General features: G+C 37.1%; 1 protein-coding gene across 11 annotated transcripts in view; it reads left to right on the top strand.

Annotated features, from left to right (window-relative positions):
- Positions 1 to 26,150, top strand: part of LOC311426254 (nipped-B-like protein) — a 186,335-nt gene that overhangs the window by 82,445 nt on the left and 77,740 nt on the right. For 10 of the 11 annotated variants that reach the window (XM_084502459.1, XM_084502466.1, XM_084502457.1 and 7 more), the window contains 5 exons: positions 2,064 to 2,166; positions 3,080 to 3,231; positions 4,242 to 4,402; positions 14,535 to 14,628; positions 23,163 to 23,792. In XM_084502459.1, coding sequence (XP_084358585.1) covers positions 2,064 to 2,166; positions 3,080 to 3,231; positions 4,242 to 4,402; positions 14,535 to 14,628; positions 23,163 to 23,792 — 1,140 coding nt within the window. The remainder of the gene's footprint in view (positions 1 to 2,063; positions 2,167 to 3,079; positions 3,232 to 4,241; positions 4,403 to 14,534; positions 14,629 to 23,162; positions 23,793 to 26,150) is intronic. The other variant, XM_084502458.1, reaches the window with a different exon arrangement.

The following is a 26,150-nucleotide window of genomic DNA, read 5'->3' as shown; positions in this document are numbered from 1 at the left end:
CTCTGGGTGTCCCTGCTTGTGCAGGAGGATGAACCAGATAACGTCCAGAGGGTCCCTTCTAGCAGTAACCATTCTGTGATTATGTGTATAATACAAGAATGACGTAGTATGTGGACATGTGTTTGTTTGCTTTGGTTTCCTTTCCCCTTTTTCCTTCTCAACACTTCAGTGCTGTCTTTCAGGATATATGTGTTGGAAGGTAAGCTAAAACAATGTTTTGCCAAGACTTATTGTTCATAGTATAGCTTACATTTCAGGAAGGACTTAAAATTCACTTAAAGCTATTTACCACAACTCACACTTGTGCTTTTTTTTATTTATTAGAATTGTATGCATCTTTCCAAAGGTGTCAATTACTTAGATATTTTTTCAAGAAAAGAATACAAGAATGCAAGTGTACCTGTTCCTGTTAAAGGGATAAACATTGCAGATGTACACTTCCAATAAGAGTGTCTGTATAACTGAAAAATCACCAGTAGGTCAGCAGTCCTAGTTTAAACATGCATGATGCTATAATACTGTTTAGTCATAGATCACAGACCCTTTCTGTGATCTTGAGATGCATGTTTATGTAGTACAATCTTTGGCGTTTAGTAGGAATGCTAAGATGGACTTACGTGTATTGCTTTTCTCCAAGCAAAAAAAAATAATATATATATATATATATATATATGCTAAGGTAACTTATTATAGGAATATTTATTACTTGGATGATGTTTTCTCAGAACTAAGCATTCAAAATTAAAGTTGCAGTTAAAAGAAATTCTTAAATATTAATATATGGAAATACACAAGTAGAATCGTAAATCTGTTGCTTAGTGATAGGACAACAGTGTAAAAAACATACAAGATATTTTAGTGTTAATGGCCACAGTCTAATTTCAGCTCCTTTTTAGACTAATTTTTTGTGCCTTATTTATATGCCTTCCTCATTTTCCTCATTGCTTCATTACTTCATTATTTGTCTTGAAACTTTGGAGATGCTTTTTTTTGTTTTTGTTTTTGTTGCTGTTATCTCTTTTTTGCCCCCCCCTCCCATGCCACCTCCCTCTTCTTTCTCTGCCTCAGCCCCCAATAGAGATAGAGGAGTGACAGTTGTCTGCCACAGAATAAACTGTAGATTTTTTTTTTCATTTAAATTGCTTATTTAAAAAATCAATAACAATTAAAAAACACTTTTAAACCAAAACCTACCACGTCTGTTGTTCAAAACGTGTTTTAAATTTAGGGAGAAGAAAACAAATATGTTTTAAAAGTATTTTAAAAGTATGATCTCTGCTTAAGCATAAAATGAAACCTCATCTATATATTTTATATAAAATTACATGGCATTTGTGTAGTTTTAATATGGGCATGTTCTGTCAGTTTTCTGTATGTTTCTGTATGTTAGGAGTTAGCTGTTTGACAAAAATTTTGTAACTAGTATCCTATGCTCTGGTTAGAGTGTCTGCAACACATGAACCAGCGTGCAGTGAGCACTCAGGGAACTTCTAGCAGAAAACCTCTGTACAGGAAATGTCCAGGGGACGACTTGCAAATGCGTGTCTGTGATTTGTACCTGTGTACAGTAGTTCCCTTGTCACATACCTCTGTGCAAGAGTATCTTGCACCACTCTGCATGAGATGATTGTTAGCTATACTTGCTCAAAAAACGGGAGATAAGTTTTCTGTGTGCTTCTGTTTTGTTGTAAAGTTCCCGAATCTTTTAATCATTGGCACAATCAGTACTGTATGCACTAGTCTGGGGTGTGAGTATATGTCCTGCTATAAGATGTTTCTATTTACTAACAGGTTTTGACTTGGGAAGTTTAAAGAAGTTAAGAGGAAGGAAATTTCAAAACTTCAGGGAGTGCTTTTCCATATCATAGTGTAAAACAGACATCTTACATAGAATCAATCTTTTAAATGTTACAGACATTAACATCTTAAATAGTTATAGACATTAACATCATCTACCCACAAAGTTGCTAATCTCTTTGTATGTAATCATTCCTGAAATGAGAGACTTTTTTGATTAAAAAGGAAATGTGTGTAAGCTAATGTTGCTGTCTTCTTTTTAATAGGGATGATGATGTCATCGCAGTTTAATATTTCTCAGAATTCCATGCGTGGTAGTCCTGCATCTTCCAATTATCAACAAACCACTATCTCACATAGCCCTTCCAGGTAATGCTATGTTTTAAATGGGGGTAGAGAGTGGGCAGTGAACTTTACATGCTTCCTACAGTGACAGTCAATTCTTGCTGCAAGTATGTGAGTGGAAGTAAGATCAGTGTTAAGATAAATCTTGCATTTGTCTGACAGCAGGGTGAGTTTCTGCAGCTGGAAAAAAAAACAAAACAAAACACAAATATAGTGCTTATTCATTTTTTGCCAGTGAATTAGTCTTTGTACTATAAGGACTAGTCATGATTCCCGACTCTCTCTCCCTTCCATGATTTTGGCAGATTTTCTTTCCTGCGTAAAGAATCTCCCTGCCTCCTCCCACCCCTCCAGTTGTTCTCTCTCTGTTGCAGAGGCTGACAGTGGTGGCAGGAGGATAGGAGAGAAGAGGTGTTCTGGCATGTATAGCAGTGCCAGCGTGACAGGAGGATGAGAAAGGCTTGTTAAAGCATGGAGTACTGTTTTAACAGTAGACAAAAGGCCATCTATAGGAGGATAGGCCTAGTAGTTTGGCCAGCAGCTTACTCTTCAACTTTCTAGTTCTTTTTCAAGCTTTGAATGTTAGCAAATAGGGTGTACCTATAATCTAGGTCTTTATTGATATAATAAAGTACTCTGGATTAGAAGAAAGATATCTGCATGCAGTTTCAACCCAGTTACTTTATGAACACTTTCTATTCTCTTCTTTAGTTTTACTAATACAGTTCCTAAGCTGTGGCTTTTAAGTAGTAATTAAAGTTGGGAAGACATTGTTAGCTTTAAATATTGCTTTTGAAGGGGTTTCTTGATTGCTTTGGAATTTCATGTCTTTCCCAGAAGTTATAATGTTCTAGAGGTACAGTATTTCAAAAGGAATAATAAAATTGTCTAAATTTGCTTTTACAACTTCTGAAAACTTTTAAAATTTTATTTTTAGCCGGTTTGTGCCACCACAGACAAGTTCCAGTAACAGATTTTTGGCACAACAGAACAGTCCAGTGCCTAGTCCATATGCACCTCAAAGCCCTGCAGGGTACATGCCATATTCACATCCTCCGAGTTACACACCACATCCTCAGTTGCAGCAAGGTAAGTCTGTGATATTTGTTATGTTCTCTTATCTCATGTCAGCTTTGCCTTCATGTGCATGTTTCATGGCTCTTGATTTCTTCGAAGGAGTCACATGCTTTTTTTTTTTTTGGTAAGCTTTGTTTACCTAACTGTACAGAGTAATAATATATTAAACAAACAAATAAACAAAAGTAAAACATCTTCATTTGACATTGCTCCCCTATGTACACCTATTTTACATAATTATAATGTATATATGACAACAGAAATATCAAAACAAACCGAAACACTTTTATTTGATAGCTATGGCCATCATTTATCTCTATTGGCAAAAACATTATTTTTGCCAATGTAACTAAGTTTTGCTGCCATCTTATTTAGCCTTACCAAACCTTTGTAGTGTAGACTAGACTAATGCTAAGTTGGCTACAATTAGACTCAAGTTATGCAGTAACTAGCAAAGATGACCTTCAGAATGAATGGATTTCTTTCTTTTTCCCTTTTCTAAATACAATCTTAAACAATGTGAACACTGTTAAAGTATCTAGGCATTTTTTGTTGGTAAGTAGAATTCTCATTGGATTCTTCTAAATAATCTGTTTTAAAGTTTAGCAGTGTGCTTGAATATGTATATAGCTGTTCTGTATGCAATGTTGCATGTCTCATGAATGCCTTGAAAGCTTCATATACTGAAGGGAGTGAATAAAAATTATGTAAAAGAAAATCGTTTTCTATAATCTGTAAGAAAATGATACTAACAGTAATTAGGATAGATGCGGAGATAGCTTGGCTAGCTTGTATGTGGAATTTGGATTTTTGAATCCTCTTGAAAATTATATCTTAGATACCTGATTTTATTCAAAGTATTTGTAGCAGAAGGATTCAATCAAGAAAAAAGGATTTTTGTTCAGATTCCAGACCTTTTGTATCTAACTCACTATTATCCATTATTATGATGCTTTCTGTGGAACCTTAACAGAGTTAACGAGTGTCTGTATATATCAGTATAATTATTTTTTGTATTTCAGCTTCAGTGTCCAGTCCCATTGTCACAGCTGGGATGAGGAATCTCCATGAAAATAAAATTTCAAGTCAGTTGTCTGGAAATTCAGCTAATCATCATGCTGATAATTCTAGACATAGCTCAAATGAAGACTACCTACAGATGGTGCACAGACTAAGTAGTGATGTACGTAACCTATATCAATTTATTATAAGTCAAATTTGTGTTTAGCTGCCTTAAAAGTCAGATACTTTACTATGTTGTTGATATATAAAACCACTGAAAATATAATTAAGTTTCAGATGTACTGTGCAACTTGAACATGTGAGGTTTTATTTTTTCTAGAAGATCTCTCTCCTTTGGAACAGTTTATAACATTGTGTTGAAATTATGAAAAGTAAAAAATCTTACTCATAACTTTATTTTAAAGAAATGATAGTGTCGCTATACTTATTTCCTCAATATATTGATGCAGACAATACTGGATTCTAAATAGGTGTATAGTTAGTTTGTCTAGTTGCAGATCCCTGCAATTCTTGATTAGACCTGACATATTTGAATAACGTATTGGGTAGTATTATGATGTTCATATAGACATTTTTTCCATATAGACATTTTTTCTTTCTGATTTGTATGTGCTTTATGGGCTGGTTTTTTTATTTTATTTTTTTTAAAGAAATTTTCCCTTAGTGGCAGAAATGCTTCTTTCGAAGCTTTTGTTTGTTTTTGTTTGTTTGTTTTTGTTTTTCTGTTTGTTTTTGTTTTTTTTCCAACCACCCTGCCATGGGCAGGGACACCTCCCACTAGACCTGGTTGCTCAAAGCCCCATCCAACCTGGCTGTAAACACCTCTAGGGATGGAGCATCCACAACTTCTCTGGGCAACCTGTTCCAATGCCTCACCTCCCTCACAGTAAAGAATGTCTTCCTAATGTCTAATCTAAATCAACCCTTTTCTAGTTTAAAGCCATTCCTCCGTGTCCCATCACTATATTCCCTGACAAAGATTCCTTCCCCAGCTTTCCTGTAGGCCCCCTTTTAAAAGGCCACAATGAGGTCTCCCTGGAGCCTTCTCTTCTCCAGACTGAACAACCCCAGCTCCCTCAGCCTTTCTTCATAGGAGAGGTGCTCCGGCCCTCTGATCATCTTCGTGGCCCTCCTCTGGACTCATTCTAATATGCCCACATCCTTTTTGTGCTGGGGGCCCCAGAGCTGAATGCAGCACTCCAGGTGGGGTCTCACAAGAGCAGAATAGAGGGGGACAGTCACTTCCCTTGACCTGCTGACCATGCTTCTTTTGATGCAGCCTGGGATACAGTTGGCTTTCTGGGCTGCAAGTGCACATTGCAGTCTCATGTCGAGCTTCTCATCAACCAACATTCCCAGGTCCTTCTCCTCAGGGCTGCTCTCAATGCATTCTCCACCCAGCCTGTATTTGTGCTTGGGATTGCCCTGGCCCAGGTGCAGGGCATTGCACTTGGCCTTGCTGAACTTCATGAGGTTCACACAGGCCCACCTCTCAAGCCTGTCCAGGTCCCTCTGGATGGCATCCCTTCCCACCAGTGTGTCAACCGCACCACAGAGCTTGGTGTCATCTGCAAACTTCCTGAGGGTGCACTCAATCTCACTGGCCATGTCATTAAAAAAGATGTTAATCAGCGACGGTCCCAGTACTGATCCCTGAGGAACACCACTTGTCACTGGTCTCCACCTGTGGACATTGAGCCATGGATCCCAACTCTTTGAATGCAACCATCCAGCCAATTCCTTACCCACCAAGCGGTCCATACGTCAAATCCATGTCTCTCCAATTCAGAGACAAGGATATCATTGGGAACAGGGTCAAATGCTTTGCACAAATCCAGGTAGATGATGTCAGTTGCTCTTCCCCTATCCACCAATGCTGTAACCCCATCGTAGAAGGCCACCAGATTTGTCAGGCACAATCTGCCCTTAGTGAAGCCATATTGGCTGTCACCAATCACCTCCTTATTTTCCATCTGCCTTAGCATAGTTTCCAGGAGGATCTGCTCCATGATCTTGCCAGGCACAGAGGTGAGACGGACTGGCCTGTAGTTCCCGGGGTCTTCCTTTTTCTCCCTTTTTAAAAATGGGGGTTATGTTTCTTCTCCTCCAGTTAGTGGGAACTTTGCCGGACTGCCACGACTTCTCAAATATGATGGATAGTGGCTTTGCAACTTCATCCACCAGTTCCCTCAAGACCTGCAGATGCACCTCATTAGGTCCCATGGACTTGTGCACCTTCAGGTTCCTTAGACGGTCTCAAACACAATCTTCTCCTACAGCGGGCAGCTTATCATTCTCCCAGGCCCTGCCTTTTCCTTGTGGGGCTTAGGCTGTGTGGCTATATTTTCATCTTAATGAGAATCCCATCCTATGTATGAAGCTTTATGGTAGTTATTCTTTACAAGCTTGACGCAATCTCTTAACAACTCTTAAGGGGAGAGCACTTAAATTTAAGTTGTTTTTTTTTGACTAGCTCTTTGAACAGTCTGGTCATGATGATGCCTACAACAGTAGGCATAACAGTAGTTACAAAACCTCATCAAAATCTCTTACCAGCATTAATACTGTAGAACTCCAAGAGCGTCATTAATTTTGTTTTTTTTGTTTTATTTTATTTTAAATTATAGAATTATGATGATTAAAATTATTAGCTATGAAGTAGTATCTTAAACAAAAGTTTTGTAATGAAGAAATCTATCATAATACATAATTATCAGATGTTTTTTCTCAGTTTTTGTTTCAGCAATGCAAATTCTTGAAAACAGAAAGCTGTTCTTGACATTAAATATATATATATATATATACCCCAGCTATAGTAAAGGTACACTATCAAGAGAATCTTGGTTTTGTTAAGCCAAGGTTTTTGGAAAAGTTTAATATTAGGATTATTTATTTCAGTGTTTACATTTCACGATATTAAAAAATGTTCAACACTAATTTTGTTATTCAAGCAGTGCAGCCGCGTCCTAGTTCTTGAGAACCTAGAAATGAAACTCATTCAGAACTGACAGGCTATGAAAATGTGAAACATGCATTCATTGTTCAGTTTAATTGGAGAAGCACTCAATTTAAAAAGCAGTAAGCCTCTCAGCAGCTGCCACCTGCTGAGAAGTACACAAGGTTTGTGATGTATTCAGGGTGGTGGTTCCTGAAGGGGGGTTTTGGGCCTTGACACCCGCAGGCTGTGTGTGGAGAGGGACTGACTGGCAAGCAGCAGATCTCACAGGAGGGGCAGGTGAGAGTTGGGCAGTGCCAGTTGCACCTGCTGTGCCAGTTCAAACCACATGAAGCACATACCAGCAGTTGCCATGTGCTGAGAGCAGTGCAAGGCTTGCAAGGTACCTGGTAGGTATCTGAGGAGGTTTCTTCACTGGTCCACTGGTCATAATCCCTCCCTGGGGAGCTCAAACAGTGGCAACCACTCAACAGAAAGCTATGTCCTCTGTGGTATTTACACCCACAGGGGCCAATGCAGTTACCCAGACAGAATTCCCAAGGGAGCATGCAGCCATCCAAGTCTCCAGCTGCAGGATGTGCCCAAGGTTTCTACTGGTGTCTGAGGCAGTAGCAAGAACACCTGTGAGAGGTGTGCCCAGGCAGAACTGCTGAGCTTGGTGGCTGGGCTCCAGGAGATTGACTGGTAGATTCATACTCTGCCCTCAGTGGAACAGAAATGTCAATTAGGCATAACAGATGACAAGGGGTATCCTGTAATTTCTCTCCACCAGGCAGGAGGCATTGACTTGAGGGATAGAGGTGAATGGAAACAAGTCTCTGCTCAGGGCAGTGGGAGAAGCTCCTACTTGTCTACTTTGCCTTCCCTTTCCTTGCCCTTAACACAACAAATTATGAGGTTCTGGAATTGGAAGGAAGGGGACATGATGATGTGGATGATGATGCATCTATGCAAGAAAAGTCACTGAGGTCAGGTCATCTTATCCCCTGCATCATGACCACCTCCGTAAAGAAAATATGGTGGGTTATTGCTGTAGGTGACTACCTTCTGAGGGGACCAGAGGACCCGATCTGCCAACCAGACCCACCTTTTAGGGAAGTTTGCTGACTCCCTTGGGCTCACATTAAGGATGTTACCAGGAAACTTCCTAGCCTGGTATGGCCATCAGATTATTATCTACTCTTGCTTTTCCATCTGGGTAGCGACAAAGTCACAATGAGAACTCAAGGGCAATCAAAAGAGACTTCAGGGCCATGGAAGATTGGTGAAGGAATCAGGAGCGTAGGTAGTATTCTCATCTATCCTTCCAGTTGTAAGGAATGATATTGAAAGAAACAGGTGGACCCAGCTTATTGATACCTGGCTCCAAGGCTGACGTCACCAGCAGAATTTTGGGTTTTGAATGGCCTATGCAATACCAGGCTTGCTGGAGCCTGACAGGATTCACTTTCTCAAAGGGGGAGAAGTATTTTTGCTCACAAGTTAGTGGGGCTGATTTGAAAGAGCTTTAAACTAGGTTTAAAGGGTGAAAAGAGGTAAAATCAAGCTTACTAGCAATAAGCTATGGGATGGCATGACAGTGTTTGTGGGACAATGTGCTGTCTTAGTCCCAGAGCTAAGACATCATTAGCATAAGTGAGACTTGGTTGGAAGAGTCCTATGACTGGAGTGCTGTAATGAATGGTTATTCACGATAAGTGATGATGGTTATTCATGACATTGTGATGATGGTTATTCATGATATTCATCTCCATGAAGATGGCTCTTCAGGAGAGGTGGACAGGGCAGGTGAGGCAGAAGGGTAGTGCTGTATGTAAAGGAGAGGTTGGACTGTACAGTGCTTGCAGTTGGGGATGATGTGTTTGAGAGCCTCTGGGTAAACATTTAGGAGAAAAGCTAATAAAGCAGATGATGATGTGTGTCTGCTATAGATCACCCAGCCAGGATGATGATACTGAACATAGTATTCTATAAGGAATTAAGGGAAATCTCTAGATCAGTTGCCCTTGTCCTTATGGGTGACTTCAACTTCCTAGATGTTAACTGGGACTGTCGTACAGCAGACACAAACATTCCTGAAGCACACCGAAGATATTGTTTTGATACAGGTACTAAGGGAGTCAACTAGGAAAGGTGCCCTCCTAGATATGTGGTTTGTAAACAGAGGCAGTCTTGTGGATGAAGTGGTGATTGGTGGCTATCATGGCCACAGCAATCATGAAATAGTTGAGTTTAAAATCTTTGGTGATATGAGAAAAACTGTCAGCAAAGCTACTACCCTTGATTTTGGGAAAGCAGACTTCAGACCGTTCAAGAAACTGGTTAGTAAGGTCCTCTGGAAATCTGCTTTTGAAAGCATTGTGGTTCATCAATGCTGGTCACTTTTTACAAGCCATTTTTTAAGAGTGCAGGAGCAGTCAATTCCAATGTGTTGGAAGTCAAGCAAATGGGGCAGAAGGCCAACTTGGCTAAACAGATATCTCCTTCAGGAACTTAGGTGAAAAGTGTATGGATTTTGGAAGCAAGGTCAAGCTACACAGGAGGAATATAGAGATGCTGTTCACCATTGTAGAGAGAAAACGTATACAGCCAAAGCTCAATTGGAGCTGAAGCTGGCCAGTACTGTGGTAGTTAACAAAACAAAAAGGCTTTTTAAAGTATGCTAACAGCAAAAGGAAGACCAGAGATAACATTGGTCCATTGGTTGGTCACCTCACAAATAGGGCTGAAGATAAAGCAGGGACATTTCATATATTCTTTGCTTCTGTCTTTAGCATCAATGACGGGTCCTGGGACAAGACCTGATGACAAGGTTACCCACCTAGTGGACAAAGGGAAAGCAGTGGATGTGGGGTGTTTTTTTTTAAATTTATTTTAGCAAAGCTTTCAATACTGTTTCTCATAATATCCTTCTGGATAAAGCATCTAGCATACAACTAGACATTATATACAGTACAATGAGTGAACAATTGGCAGAAGGGTTGGACTCTGAGAGTTGTAGTAAATGGGATAACATCAGGCTGGTGGCCAGTCAGTAAGTGGTGTTCCCCAGGGCTCAATTTTGGGGCCAGTTCTATTCAATGTTTTTATCAATAACCTGGACACAGGAGTTGAGTGCACACTAAGTAAGTTTGTGGATGATTGGGAGGAGTCATCCATTGGGAGGAGTCATCCATTCCCTTGAGCATAGAGAGGCCTTGCAGAGAGATCTTGATAGATTAGAGCACTGGGCAATTGCCAACCATATGAAATTTAACAAGAGCAAATGCTGGATTCTGCACTTGGGACAATGTAATTCTGGATGTACATACGTATGTACTGGGGGACTAGTGGCTGGAGTGCAGCCCTGCAAAAAGGGATCTGGTGGTTTTGGTTGATGGTAAGCTCAATAGGAGTCAACAATGTGCCCTGATGTCCAAAAGGGCCAACCATTTCCCTGGGGTGCATTAAACACAGTATAACTAACCAGTCAAAAGAAGTGATTGTCCCACTATGCTCAGCATTGGCGTGGCCTGACCTCAAGTACTGTGTGCAGTTTTGGGCTCCACAATATAATGATGATATAAAACTATTAGAATGCCTCCAAAGGAGGGCAACAAAGATGATGAAAGGACTAGAGAGTGTGACATATGAGGAGTGGCTGAGGATACTTGGTTTGTTCAGCTTAGAGAGAGATTGAAGGGTGATCACTTCCTCAAGAGGGGGAGCAGAGAGGGAGGTGCTGATCTCTCCGCTGACTGGTGATAGGATGCAAGGGGATGGCTTAATAAAGCTAGGGGAAGTTCAGACTGGATATTAAGAAAAAGCTCTTTACTGAGAGGGTGATCAGGCACTGGAACAGGTTCCCCAGGGTCACAGCTCCAAACATTTTGGTGTTCAAGAAGCATTTGGACAATGCTTTTAGATATATGGTTTAACTCTTAGGTTGCCTTGTGTGGAATCAGGAGTTGGACAAGTGCAGGGTCCTGCACCTAGGGAGGAATAACTCCAAGCATCAGTACAGGCTGGGGGGTGACCTGCTGGAGAGCAGCTCTACAGAGAGAGACCTGAGAGTCCTGGTGGACAGCAGGCTGACCACGAGTCAGCAGTGTGCCCTAGTGGCCAAGAAGACCAGTGGTATCCTGGGGTGCTTTTGGAAGAGTGTTGCCAGCAGGCCAAGGGTGTTGATCTTCCCCGTCTACTCAGCCCTGGTGAAGCCACACCTGGAGTATTGTGTCCAGTTCTGGGGTCCCCAGTACAAGAGGGACATGGAACTACTGGAGTGAGTTCAGAGGAGGGTATACGGAGATGATTAGAGAACTGGAGCACCTTTTGTACAAGACAAAACTGTGTCTGTTTAGCCTGGAAAAGAGAAGACTGAGGGGAGATCTCATTAATGTATATAAATATCAGAGGGGAGGGTGTTGAGAGGATGGAGCCGGTCTCTTTTCAGTTGTGCCCAGCGACAGGATGAGAGGGAACGGGCACAAACTGAAGCACAGGAGCTTCCAATTGAATATGAGGGGGCACTTCTTTACTGTGAGGGTGACAGAGCACTGGAACAAGTTACCCAAAGAGGTTGTGGAGTCTCCTTCTCTGGTGATATTCAAAACCCACCTGGATGCCATCCTGTGCAATGTGCTCTAGGTGATTCTGCTCAGCAGGGGGGTCAGAGTAGATAATCTTCAGAGGTTCCTTCTAACCCCGCCCATTCTGTGATTCTGTGATCCCTTCCAACTCAGCATATTCTGTGACTCTAGTAAATGATATAAACTCGCACTTTAGTGCGTTTCCTTTCTGAAGAATGTTACATATATTTTATTTGTAATTATACTTTGTAAAGCTGATTTTAGTTGCTATCATGCAGAAAACAGTTTGAAGTATTCAGATGAATGAAAATTTATGTATAGATAATAAGTTTAATCATGATGTTTCCTCCTTTTCAGAAGCAGAATGACCTTTTGTGCAGATACAGCTATGAATGCGGATTATTAAATCCTAAAACTTAAAAGCTTTAATTATTCTTTAGTCTTAGTACTAGGAATTTATCGCATAAAAATTGTGAGTAGTTACAGGATATTGGGTATTTGCCATATGTGATATATACAAAATCAGTAAATATACCTTTGAAGCTTACTGCACATACACTCAGTTTAAGGACCATTCATTGGGAAAATTCAGAGCTTTCTTCAAATATAAGTTTGTGCTTATGTTTCACCACTTGATGAAGGTCTGAACTAGGAAAAAGTAAATGAGCACTTCTGACAAGTTATCAGCTACAATAAGAATGGCATGTGTACATGGAAGTTTATCTACCTAGTTAGTCTGTTTTGTTAATCTAATGAAAGACATCTTTGCCTATGTCCTTGGCAATTATGTGTAGGGGACCTCTCCTGTCTTAATGAAACATAGATGCTAGAAAAGTTGCTAAGTCATAAGTAAACTAGTAATTCATACAGCAGGAAATTAATTCATTTTGGCTTGCAGTGACACACATGTAAGTTTAAGGTGTAGTTCTTTTTATTGCATTGAATCTGAATATTAGATTTCTTTGCGCATGAGGCTTTCTGCACATGAGGCTTTCTTCACACGAGGAAACAGCTCTTTTTGCAAGTACTGTTGCAAAAATAAGTGTAATAGCACAGCATGAGTTTTAGATTCACTTTGCTGTGGGAGCAAAAAAATCTAATGGAAGTGTTCTAAGTTGCCCATGGATGGTGAAACCTGGTTTCTTATGGATTCATATTCTTTGCCTTGTAAGCACCTTCAGTCCATACATTTCAAACTCTTTCATTTGCTCTAAGCAGTGTGAATGAACTATGTCTTTGTAAGACGTAACATAGATGGTGGCTAGTCTGCTACTAGGCATGTGAAAAATGTCTGTTTGGTCATTGCCAAAGGGACTGTGTAGTTGCCCCATCTCTGTCTTCTTCAAATACCAATTTAGCTTTCTGACTTTACTGCCTGCTGCTGATTTTTTTTTTCATAGAAACATGTAGAAACTTACAGTTGAGCCTTATCATATTAAGTTGAAACTACTCATAAGGATAAAAGTATTTAGGGACAAACAGACAATTCAGGGTAAAATAAAAGGGGGGGGAGGAGAATAAAAAGGAGTTATATAAAATAACTATGTATGTACAGATAGCACAATATGAGCCACATTAGAATATTAGCTAATGAAATAACCAAGAATCACAATTTTATTAGGAAAATGATTAATCTTAAAATCATTTGAGGCTTCACTTGTATGACTTTATTCTTTAAAAGAATAGACTTTTTGCATTTTTTTTATAATTTATGTAAATTGTCTCTTCATAGATATAAGGGTTGTTAATTTTTTCTTTCCCAAAACATTCCCATAGATATTGCTAGCAATGAGAAATACTGTTTTATAAAAATTTAAATTTAGTAAGGTTCTTGACTGAATAAGCATACTTGTCACCAGCAGAGGCCTCCATGACAACGGTTAAAAAAGCAAAAAAAAGGTGTGTGTGTGTCTGAATAGTGGCTTTCATATTTAATTTTAAGATAGTGATGGGGGGGGGGAATCACATTTACATTCTTGATGATAAAGCATGAACATCCTTACACTGTAATTGGTATTATATTATTACGTTTTTTAGAAATTAGGAATTTTTAGAAATTAGGAATTAAAATAAGTTGTTCTGTGCAAAACTGAAAAGACGGTAAAATGTTTTTGCTGTGTTGGGGAATTTCTCTGAATTGCCATCACGTTGTTTCCTATCTAACTGTTAAGACAGGCAAATAAGCTAAAATCAGTCAAGTTATGATATACACAAAACTATCTCAGCTGCTGCAATGGGGGTGCTACAGATTTTGTTCAGTCCTGATGTGTGTATGCTGGAGGGTATAAATATAAAACATTGGTTTGCTTAAATGTAAAAGTGAGATAGTATTATAGATAAGCTTTAAGGGCAGGTTAAGTGGAAAAAAATTTGAATTTGTTTTAAAAATCTACTTTTTATGCTTGGTTTCAGTTGTTTATATAGTGTTCATACTTAGCAACAATTTACTATGAGTTCTTGTAACAAAAATTTCCTAAATGTAATCTTAATGTCAACCGAAAGTGATTACTTCAAACAGAAGATATGTACATAAATTTATTTTTGTGTGCATGTTCTGGTGATAAATTTTTCTTAGGGCTGTTGTGCTCTGGAATATTGCCTATATAGCAGTCTAATTTATAAAGATTTTGATATAAATAAATGTTTTTCTAATAGTTGTTGTATGATTTTTCATCCAATCCATTTTATCAGTGTATGTATTAATTTCAGTCTTTATTTTATAAAATGTTCATGTTCACGATGTTATTTTTTTATCATTGTCACTTTAGGATGGCGATCCTTCAATAAGGAATGCTGCATCTTTTTCCTTGAGGTCACCACAGTCAGTCTGCTCTCCAGCTGGAAGTGATGGAGCCCCTAAAGGTAGTCTAGCAGTCATATATATCAATGTATTTTTCCCAATTTAAAGGAACAGACTTTAAAGAGGTATTTAGTTAGTCCTTCTGACATCTTTTTTCAAATAGTACTAGAAAGTATGTCTTTAGATTACAGTAACAAAATCATTTTGAGCCCTGATCCAGAAGAAATTTCTGAAGGTCCAAAAATTGATTAATGGTACTTCAAAACATAGCTCAAATTAATGGAGGACAGAAGGATTTAAAATCCTTTCTAATATGAGGATTAAATTGTTTATAAGAATGTTTTTGGTTGCTCTGCATAATAAATGATTTCATGGCAGCATTACGAGTGTTGAACTCTTAACCAGCTCTAAGTGTTTTAACATGCAATGCTTGTCTTGATTGCAATCATCAGTTTTGAAGAACATGAAATTAACAGTAGTTCAGTGAATACAATACATGTAGCATAAACGAAGCCTGAAAACCTTAGCTGTGGAGAAAGAATAGGGCAACGTCAGTTGAATCTGCTCAAAATAATTCTTTATGCTAAAATATAGAAAGTATACTACTGTTTATAATATTATCCTTAAGAAGCAATGACTGAGCTGCATGAGACTTAGCAAGGTGGGGGTTGGGCATATTTTTACTAATACAGGTTTTCAGTGCTTATGTATTTACATGCTAATAGTAAAAAGATGCAACAGTGCTTTCCTCTCTTTTAGCCCTGGAACAAAATTGAGTCTTTCTGGATGGTCAGCTTGTGTTGAGAGGGAGAACAGGAGATGGGGGAGATTACAGAGAAGGTGAGGGTGTTAGGCTTGTTCAGCCTGGACACATCAGGTCTTAGGAGTGGGGGGAGTTTAGAATAGCCTTCCCATACCTATGTGGAGATTATCAGAAATACTGAGTCAGACTTTTCACAGTGGTGTGTAGAAAGGATGAGATACAATGGACAATTGAAATGGGAGGTTCTGACTGGATATAAGGAAAACCTTTTTCACTATCAGGATAGTAAACCATTGAAAAAGGTTGCCCAGAGAATATGTGCATTTTCCATTCCTGGAGGTTTTCAAGACCAGGCTGGATAAAGTTCTGCGTGATGGTCTGACCTTGCTTACCCTGCTTTGAGCAAGAGGCTGGACTAAAGACCTCCTGAGGTCCCTTCTTAACTGAATTATTCAATGATCCTGTAACTGCTAAAATGATCTCTGTGGTTCATCTTCTATAGACATATACTGTGTTAGTGATGGAAAAAACATGGTTCAAATGCAAGTGAGAAATACTTGTATAGCATTCCATCAGCAACGTTTTTTAGGAGGTCTTGTGCTAAAGGACTTGTTGCAAGACTTGTGTAAATGGCAAAGACTAAATGTGGTTGTTTTCTTTTACTCAGTGTTTTTCTTTAACTCATTACACAAAATCCATGTTTGTAGAGCATTCACAACATTGTGAATCTAAGCTACTTCTACTCAGATATATGATTACTACTCAGCCAGAAGAATATTTGAATTATTTTTTGGTTAAATTGCAGCTGTTTCAATTGATTGTCTCAGAACCCATTTTGAAAGGATATCATTATAGATTACCTCTGAAAACAATCTGATTGTACATTTCAGATTGTAATGTTTCAGCATTAGAGGGGCTGAAAAAGTGCAAGAGGAGCTTTATGATTTATTTATCTGTATGTTAGATTTACTTTTCTCATTGATAAAGCACACAACTGAAATACTGTTAGTAATGGTGCTACCATTTTGCCTTCTTTGAGATTAATGGCTGAGAGAACCATTTCTTGATGCTGCAAGAATCTTGCCAGACATTTTATTCCTTTAATCAAGCATTTTATAAGTGTATTGAAGAGGTGTAGATAATTACAATATCGCTTAGAATATGTGATCCCTGATAGTGAGCTTTTGGCCTATGATTTGAAGTGAAAGTGGTTGGTTGTGCTGATAAATTTTGCAGTGATGAGCAAACAACAATATCTATGCTGAGATTTTTCTGGCTGCTGTCATTAGCCCTTGAAAGTTTGGTTGACAAGTTGCAAACTTTGATAAAGAACATTAGCAAAATATTTAATTTTTTGTTTGGGAGGACAAAAAGAATGGTACTAGATATCGTCAGTCAATAGAAATATCTCAGGGAAGGATATTACAATATCTAAGCTTTCTTATATAGTACAGAAATGTGAGGCAATTATCGAAGGTACAGGAACAGACTGCATTTCTGTACTTTTGACATGGAAATAGCAAGGACTTCTGGAGATTTGGAGTATGTGGTTGCACAGTCTTGAATCATTTAAAACTGAACGATAGCTGACTGATGGAATTTGAATGAGGAAGAAGTTTTGTTTGTAACTCAGGAAAAATATTTGAGGTGACAGAAGTTATATTTGCTTTTTTGTTTGGTTATTCACTTATTGAATTAAACAAAGTTTCTTTGTTACAGAAATTATTGCTTCACCTCTTTTGCTTCAGTAAAGGTACCAGAGCAGCTGAAGTTTTATGCAGAAGATTTTAGGCTGGACTTTATCCTTTCTTTTTAATGTAAATTTTAGATTTTTAGCTATGTAAATAGAATAGTGGCTCTGCTTTCATGGTATCATCTATTACCACATCTGCTTTTATGATGAATTCATAGGAATGAATTTTCCTACGAAGAATTAACAAGGAGCAATTTCCTTCTTCTAGTCTCATAAATTTTTTTGTGGCATCCATTACCCGAGATGGATTACTCATCAAAATCCTTTATCTGTTTATTCTACTTTCCTACCAGTCTTTGGGAACTTCGGGAAAAAATATTTAGTTATTTAAGACAACTTCTAAAGGTGTGTATAAAGGAAAATCTTCCACTAAGTTCTTAGTCCACTGCTTTCTGGAGAGAAAGCATATATTTGCATATATATGCTCATATATTTACAGTCCTGTTTCCATACAGTTTCCTTAACTTCTGGGGAAACATCTCTAAGGAATAGCAACAATCCTTATTAAACTATGCTATTTTGCAACTTTTTTTTTTTCTTCCCGGAAATGATTTGTATTCCCTCCAGAAATTGTTAAACTTTTTTCTTACAGGAAATATTTCAACATTACCCTTCCAACACTTTATAAGACACTGAAAATTACAGCCATATCCAAATTGTATTTAGAGGCAGATATTTTCCCAATTAGTGCTTTATTATTTTCTGAATAATTTGGAAATACTAGTTTTATATTCTTAGGGATTTATAAGACTTCTCCAGAGAGATTCCTCTATACTTGGTCTCTATGTATAGTGGGTTGCAAGGAGAAAAAAGAATGTTTTCAAATCTCTGTTGCATACCTCAGTGCTCACAAAGGTATTTGTTAAAAAAAAATCACCTCTCCCTCTCTCCTTTGAAAGAAAGGTGGAAGAAATTTATTTAAAGGTGTTTTCTGACAGGGCCAAAATAAGCATTCATTCTTGCTTCTACAAGTTTTAACTTTTTACACAAAGATGCTTCTGAATACAGCAATTCTAAGGTGGAACAGACAAAGCTGTTTTTTTTTATACGGCATTTGAAGCTGAGTAGAAAGTGGTGGGACTCTGTCCTGAAGATTTGATTCTGTTTTTAAATACTGTTGCATGCCTCTCTCAGACACTCAACACCAAAAGTTTGGTATCATCATTAGATAATAATTATTAGATTAATGCAAGTACTCTCTAATTCTATTACATGAGAAGTCATTATTGACAAATATTTTAATACTGCTATTCTTAAGACTGTGCTCTGGAAAGCTGCATTTGTTTACCAATACTCTGCTCATTCGTTTTCACCAAGAACGATTGATACTCTTTGAATACATTTTTCCAATAGGATATACTACAATCTTTCAGTATTTTTGCCTAGACCATACTTCTTCAGTTTGTTAGTGTAATTGATATGAGAAGCTATATAGAAAGCCTTGCTTAAGTCCAGGTATGACACTCAATTCTCTTTAATCCACAAGATCTACTGCTTTATAGAATGACATTATTACGATTTGATGATACTTATTCTTAACAAACTCACTTTGGAATATTACCTCTTCGTTATTTTCTCAGTCCTTAAAACAAGTTGTTCTCCTACTATGTACTGAAATCATACAGTATATGTATAATAGTCTGGACAGTAATTTGCCATCCTTTTGAATAGACTTTTCCATTTTTGAGTGTGCTGGAGGCGCAAATTCTCAAGATGATTATTACCAATTGTGTAATTGGTTTAACAATGGTTTCAGGGTGAATTTGTCTGATGACATTTTCATGAAAACATTCAATTTATGTGAAGGTGATTAATAGGATCATATTAAATAAAAAGAATTATATATATATTTTCCATGTATACAGTATAACTGTCATCTCTTGAAGTTTTTCGGCAGTAATCTGTGAATGTTCCTCAGGTTCTGTCATAACCAGGTTCTTAGCTTTTCCAACAGACATCAGTACCAGTGCAATATGGATATTATGGTCTTCACATGTAGAACATATGCACTCATTAATGCCTCTTTTCCCAAAGACTTTTTTCAGTAAAAAGTCTGGAATGCTGTGTCCAGGTTTGACCTATAATGATTTAGTACCCACTTAAATAATGTTCACAGAGTCTTGACAATCACTTTTTATGAATTTAAAAAGACACAGTACTTGAATGTTGGTGGTGTTTCTCTCTAGTGTGCTATGAACCAAGTATTATCCATCAGTCTTCATTTGTTCACTAGTAGTTTTTTCTGGCCTTCATGCATAGGGAATAATACTTCTTACAAAAGAGCATGTACGATTGGTGAAAGACTTTCTTTCAACATCTGGGAACCTTTACCTGTAAGGGATTTAAAGGAATATGAAGATACTATTTGGAGTGATCCTTTTGAAGTTGTTGTGAAAGTGAAAAGTTAGTAATTCTTTTAAATATGCAGGTCCTAAGTTCCTGGTAACCTTAATAGTTGTTTTTAACCGTGTAGATCACAACAAAGAAATTGACCAGTGGTGGGACTTTGGTGCATCAGCTTTGAAAGGCAAGTGGTCTTTGTTCTAAAGAGACTCAAAGATTATCAGAGAAAGTATCATGAATGGTTAAATAAGATATGAGTGCTGTGGCATAATTAGAAAGTGTGCATACAAAAAAATATAAGATTTAGATGTCAGTGTTGTGTATAATCCAGACAAAAGCTTATTTGTTTGCTACTGATCTTATTTGTTTGTTACTGATCAGTAACACAGTAATACACAATGATCAAGTGAAGTCATTTCATGGTAAACAAGAAGTGGTTTTGAAACATTTAATTCTTAAGATGGCTAAACCACTGTTAATGCAATGCACTTTATAGTTGCTTGCATTATAAAGGATATGTTAGGAAATCAGTCAAAAGTCTCAGGAAAAGAAAAGTGTTTACAAATTGCTAAAGCAGTTCATAAAACTACTTCCATTCTCGGTGCCATCTAGCACTAGGGAAACTAATTAATGTAGAGAACCAATCCTGGAGTTATCATGGGTGATCAGTATGACTTTAACTGAAAGACTATGGAGGTATTGTTTATGGGTGTATTTGTTCTTTGTAGAGTTCTGATTTCTTATGTTGTTACCTGCTTCTAAGTTATATTTATCATTATTGGGATGACAATAATTATCTTCTGTTCACTAATGATATAATGACCGTCCCAAAACAATGGAGAGTCTCCTTTTATCTCACAAGTTTTATGTATTCTTGCCATACAAAAAAGTTTGGACAAGGTTCTTTTGTCGATACTATCAAACTACAGAAAATCAGATCTTTTTTTCTTCTGAATTACTGCACAGCTCTAGATTTAGACTGGAAAGCTACCTACATATTTCTCTGTTATAAAAGAATGTTCTAAAACTGGGGTCATTCACAAAGATCATATCCAAAGATCATCATATGGTTTACTACACTGACAGCATTTTGTAGAACAAACCTTCTCAACCTTGGAATCTTGTCTGCTTCAGCTAATATATCATATCTCTGTGTATTCTTTCCATAAAAAACATTTCTTCTGTTATCAATAAGTCTCGTGAGAGCTTTGTTCTCAGATATATAATAGCTCAAAGCCTTCTCCCATAGGAAATATTCCAGACTGACTTCAACAGTAATAGGTGAAACTCTCTCTGTATAATGAGTGATATTTTGTCTCAAGTCTAAGCATCCAACAGTGTGTGGTACATGTTCAGTGTGTGATAAATGTTCAAAACTGTTAATGTCTGTGGTAGAATGAAACTGTTCCAGAATACTTCATCTTTTTCAATTTCTTTTCACCTCAATGCCTACGCATAGTAGCTTCTAAGCCCACTTATTGCAAGAGGCTTAACCATCTGTAGTCATCTCAGAAATATGTGAAGTTATTGCCAGAACACATACTCTTAAAATGCAGCTTATACTTATATTATTCATAGTGCTGCCTAGGAGAGGGAAAACTGTACTTTGTTTCTTCATTTAACTGGAATCTAAGTACATTCAATGGAATGCACTGAATTCTGACCTCCTCAAGTCTACCCAAAGATTAAAAAAACAAAAACAAAAACAAAAAACTTATCTGTTGCTGCAGTGTTATTTTTCAGCATGACAAATGCAAAGTAATACTAAAGCAGAATGATCTTGTCATATTTACTTAAAAGTTTAGGGCAAGGAAGAATCAAATCTCTGTCCACTCTTTGAAGCCTAACTGTGTAGAACAATGTGTTCCATTATTGCAACTTCAGAAGTATTGATTTAAGTACTAATTCAAGAGTAAGATGTCAGTAAGTTCTTTGAAAAATTTTGAGCTGCCTCTGATATTTGTAGAAAGAAAAATGAACCCTGTATTTCCAGTGAGTGGTGCTCATTACCTTAAAGAAAATCAGTGGCTAACAATTCATGCTATTCGTTAATCTTGTAAATTATTTTTTAAACAGACAGTAATTAGGAGAAGTGTGTGTGCATGCCACATGCATGCATCACAAGAATAGGAATCTATGGTGGAAGGCAAGTGAGAGAGCTTTGTAGGGTGTAACCTGGATTTTGGTATTAGTGACTGGGTATGGTATCTAATTTGAGGAGGGGAAATAATGTAGTGAAAAGATCTAGAGAATCAGGATGAATCAAAACAGGGCTTCTCAACCTTGTGGATATTATTGGCAGAATATGGAGTTGTTTCTCATGGTCAAGGAGAACTGGGTAAGAGAAACTCATTTTATACCCAGCTCTACATACTGACCCTATAGGATATCTCACAGAATGTACTAGAGATAGAAAATAAAGTATAGCAGCCTCTGCAAAGCCATCAGTAAAGGAACACCTTTCATTTGAACTGCAGATTTGGTAGATGTATCCATTCTTTTTTTCATCTACAGGTCAGTGCATTGTTTAATTAATAATATTTCTTAAAATATCTGAAAGACATTTAAGCTGCAGAATAAAGCTACTTTCTTGTTTAGTGGTGTTTCTTGAATGAAGCACATGGGGACCTGTCTTCCAATGACCTAAAACAGAATGACTAATAATAATCTCAGTCACTGCCTTCTGAAGAGCAGTATTCCCTAGTAGATGAATGGGATCAGATAAATGTTTGCTTTGTTTAAACAAGAGGAGACTGGAGTATATTAGTCTTTATTATTATTATTATTATTATTTTATATGCACCAGTAATCCTTTTTAAACCAAAAAATATAGCTTAATTATAGCTTAAAATCATAGTTGGGAAAGGTTGAAATGTTATCTGCTTTTCAAAGTTTTTTTTTCTGGGCTAAAAGTTATGGGGAGCTTGTTTAATTTGAGGAACAAAAAAAAAGTGATGAATTGGAGAAGATTTTTAATGTCCTCTTTTAAAATGTCATTTTTATGTCCTCTTTTAAAAATTTCTTTAGATATATTCAAAGTCTGGAGTGAGTGCATATAGAAGTAAAAAATCATACATTTTAAAAGGGAAAGAAAGAGAGGAGCTAAGGCAAGGAATATTAAAAAAAAAAAAAAAGGTGTGAAAATGAACTATCAGAATCAAAGTTAAAGAAGAAGGAAAGACCAATTTATTTTTAAAGACTTTTTCTAATTTCATCTTTCTATGGACGCATAAGCTAGGGAACCCTCACTAAACAACTGTTGTGGTGTTTTTGTTTATTTGTTTGTTTGTTTTTTTGTTTGCTTTTAAATTTAACAATGTGTGGATGAAATGGCTAACAGTACACTGATCATTGTCTTCATCACTGGATCTTATGAAGTCAACTTATGTAGTCAACTTACTTTCATTGACTATTTTCTAATAGTTGATATTCTGAACCTGCAAGTACTATTTTTTTTGTGTGTGTGTTTTTGTTTGGTTGGTTTTGTTCCATCTTCTCTGAAATGATCCCTTCACCATTTGTGGTGGACTGTTAAAACTTCTAGGAAATACAATGTAACTATCTGGAATACATCTTGATCTAGGAATGATGTGTCTCCTACCAATCTTATTTAGACCTTTTGTGAACACAGATATATGTACAAATACACATTAAAATTATGTAGGTTATATTTAGTGTGTTTTTATATAAAATATGAAACAACATAACTGTTCAGTTTTTCTGAATTATTATTCTAGGATCAAGACCACCTTTAATCCTACAATCTCAGCATCCACCTTATTCATCACCTAGAGATGTTCCCCCAGACATACTGTTAGATTCTCCAGAAAGAAAGCAAAAGAAACAAAAGAAAATGAAGTTAGGCAAGGATGAAAAAGACCAGACTGAAAAAGCTGCAATGTATGATATCATTAGTTCTCCTTCCAAGAACTCCACTAAGCTTACATTAAGACTCTCTCGTGTAAGATCTTCGGATATGGACCAGCAGGATGATATGCTTTCTGGTTTGGAAAACAGCAGTGTGTCAGAGGGTGATATACCTTTTAATGTGCAGTACCCAGGACAGACTTCTAAAACACCCGTTACTCCACAGGATGTTAACCACCCACTAAACACTGCTCAGTGTTTGCCGCAGCATGAACAGACAGCTTTCCTTCAGGCACAAGTGCCTGTTTTACAACAGAACACTTCAGTTGCTGCAAAACAGCCTCAAACTCCTGTGGTACAGACGCAGCAACAGGTTTCGCAACAAGGAACTATAACGTCATTTGATGAAGTAGAATTGGATGCATTGGCTGAAATTGAGCGGATAGAACGTGAATCAGCTATTGAAAGGGAGCGATTTTCAAAAGAAGTGCAAGATAAAGGTAAAAGGATTGTGTGTGTGTATACACTATATTTATTATATAAATATATATATGCCTATAAAACCCATATATATATATAAAAATAAAACTTCCTTTTATTGTTACATAGTTCAATTCTGTTTGCTCAGTGTAGGTTCTTCTATGATATTCATTTTAATTTCCCTCCAACAATGGACTGTAATTTCATATATGCATATTTTTAGTAGTTGGTATTCTTTATTTGGGATCTTACTGTATGGAAAGTGAAGTTCTTATGTTTCAAAATTCTTTTTAACCTACTCTTATTTGAACCATGAGACCGAATGAAGTACAATTAACATCATTTATAAAGTTTCTAAAATCCCACTAGTATGTACTATAAGTCAAAATTTGTTATAAGTTATGGTAGTTAAATTATTCATTATCTATGTTATCTAATTTAAGAAAATAGAGGAAAACTTTTATCCTCATCTATTCATATCTCCATTTGAACCTAACGTGAAGAAGGTGTTAGATTAAAATCACATCTCTTCTTTTAAAGGCACTGTAATGATTGGATAATATATACTACTATATTGTATCCAGTGTTGTTCAGCTGCTCACCAGAGAGAGCATGTTTTCTCCATATTCAAAGATTTTTTTCTGTTCTTAAAAGTGTCTGAAGAGAGAGAATGAGAATTAGAATATAATTGTTATAAATATTAAGTTTAACGCTTTAGATATTCCTTATTTGGTAACTAAATCAACTCTTGTTAAAAACGTTGTTTGTCAATCTATAGAGAAAATTGGTGTTCACCTCAAAAGAGATCTACTACCTCTAATTTTGATTTAATTAAATGGGGGATTTTGCTGCTCTGCTTACCTCTCTTGTAGTAATTTTAAATTTATTTATGGAGAGCTTGTGGTTTGTCTCCTAATACTTTGTTTCTTCAAAAGCTACTTTTATTTCTGCACTGCTAGGGTAGATTCTGCAGCATATTTTAGCTGAGAAACAGCTAGAAAAATGTGCATTTTTTATGGTGTGCAACAGCCTTCAAACACTTAGAGCAAGACTAAAACACTCTTCCTTTTTTGTTCTGACTTTCAGGAAATTATGCACTTCAGTTGTGAAGTTTGTTTACTATAATTACATAGCCATAGGTAGACTCTGATTCCTTTCTTTTATGGGGTAAAGGAGTGATTTTTATATAATGCAATCTACCCCCTTCACCACTGCTTGATAACCAACTTACCAAATAAGGATTCCAACCTTACGCTTCACTTACTGCCTGCATTTTCTGCCAGGTCTCGGTTCTTACTGAGTTCCTGCAATTGCTATGGATTGGGTTCAAGAAGTTGCTGCCTTATGTTGGAACAAACAATCACCATTTATTCACGGGTATTAAGTTGTCCCTATGCTAGGCAGCAGCTCTTTTCTTTTTGTCTGCCAAGTTTTCAGTCATGAATACAGAAAATATTGAGTAGAAGAATTTTTACCAGTCTCATGGCAAATTACCTGAAAAGCTGTTATTTTACCAAAAAATAAGAATCATATTTGTCTAATGTTTTTTTTTTCATTGCTTTTAAGTTTGTATTATGTCTACAAGCTGATATGCTCAGGAATTGTTTTAGTTATTGTCGTTTGATTTGGTGTGACTGCAGGAGGAAGCTTCCTCTATGGTTCCTATGGGAATATGTCTGTTAGAAATATATCTAATAACTCCTAACCTAAATACATTGTTCACTTTTGAGAAGCTGCCTACTGCATTTATGCAAAAGCCTGGCATTTATGCACCTTAGTACATAGACTGTAACTTCAGATCACTTTATGTCCAGAAAATAGTATGACTGCAGTATGTACTCTGTCTAATTAGAGCAGGAAAGCATTGTGTTAGTTGATGCTGTAGGTAGCAAGTGTCTCTCTAGAGATCAGACTTAAATGCTAGCACATGCTGAAATCTGCATGAAATCATCTTCTCTGCTTTTGTAATTAAGGCATGGGAATACATACTACAGTCATGCTATGCTTTCTGTGTAGGCATTCTTTGTTGTCTTCCATAAAGTACTTTGAGTGGAATTGTACTCACTCAAGTTGTGATAGATTAGTGGTCTCTTCTGTCCTTTTTTTTAGCTGTGAAATCTCTACAGTTCAGTGCTTCATCAAAGGTACTCAGATGCTACTTTTTAAACAGTAAGGCATTAGATGGATGTGACATGTTTTGTCTGAGGTTTGGAACCAGTAGTGTGGTGGAACTTTTTATTCCAGGGAAGAGGTGGAGATGATTTTCTGTGAGTTCTTGCCAAAAATTATACAACTGCTACGCTTGTCTAAGGCAATGTTTAAGTCCTTTTAAAATGTTTGGGACAGGTGGGAAATGGGGATTTGGAACCCTTTGGAAA

This window comes from Aythya ferina (assembly GCF_964211825.1).
Source record: "Aythya ferina genome assembly, chromosome: W".
In the NCBI taxonomy this organism is placed as follows: domain Eukaryota; kingdom Metazoa; phylum Chordata; class Aves; order Anseriformes; family Anatidae; genus Aythya; species Aythya ferina.
The sequence above is the reverse complement of the archived record's forward strand: the minus strand, read 5'-3'. Positions and strand labels throughout refer to the sequence as shown.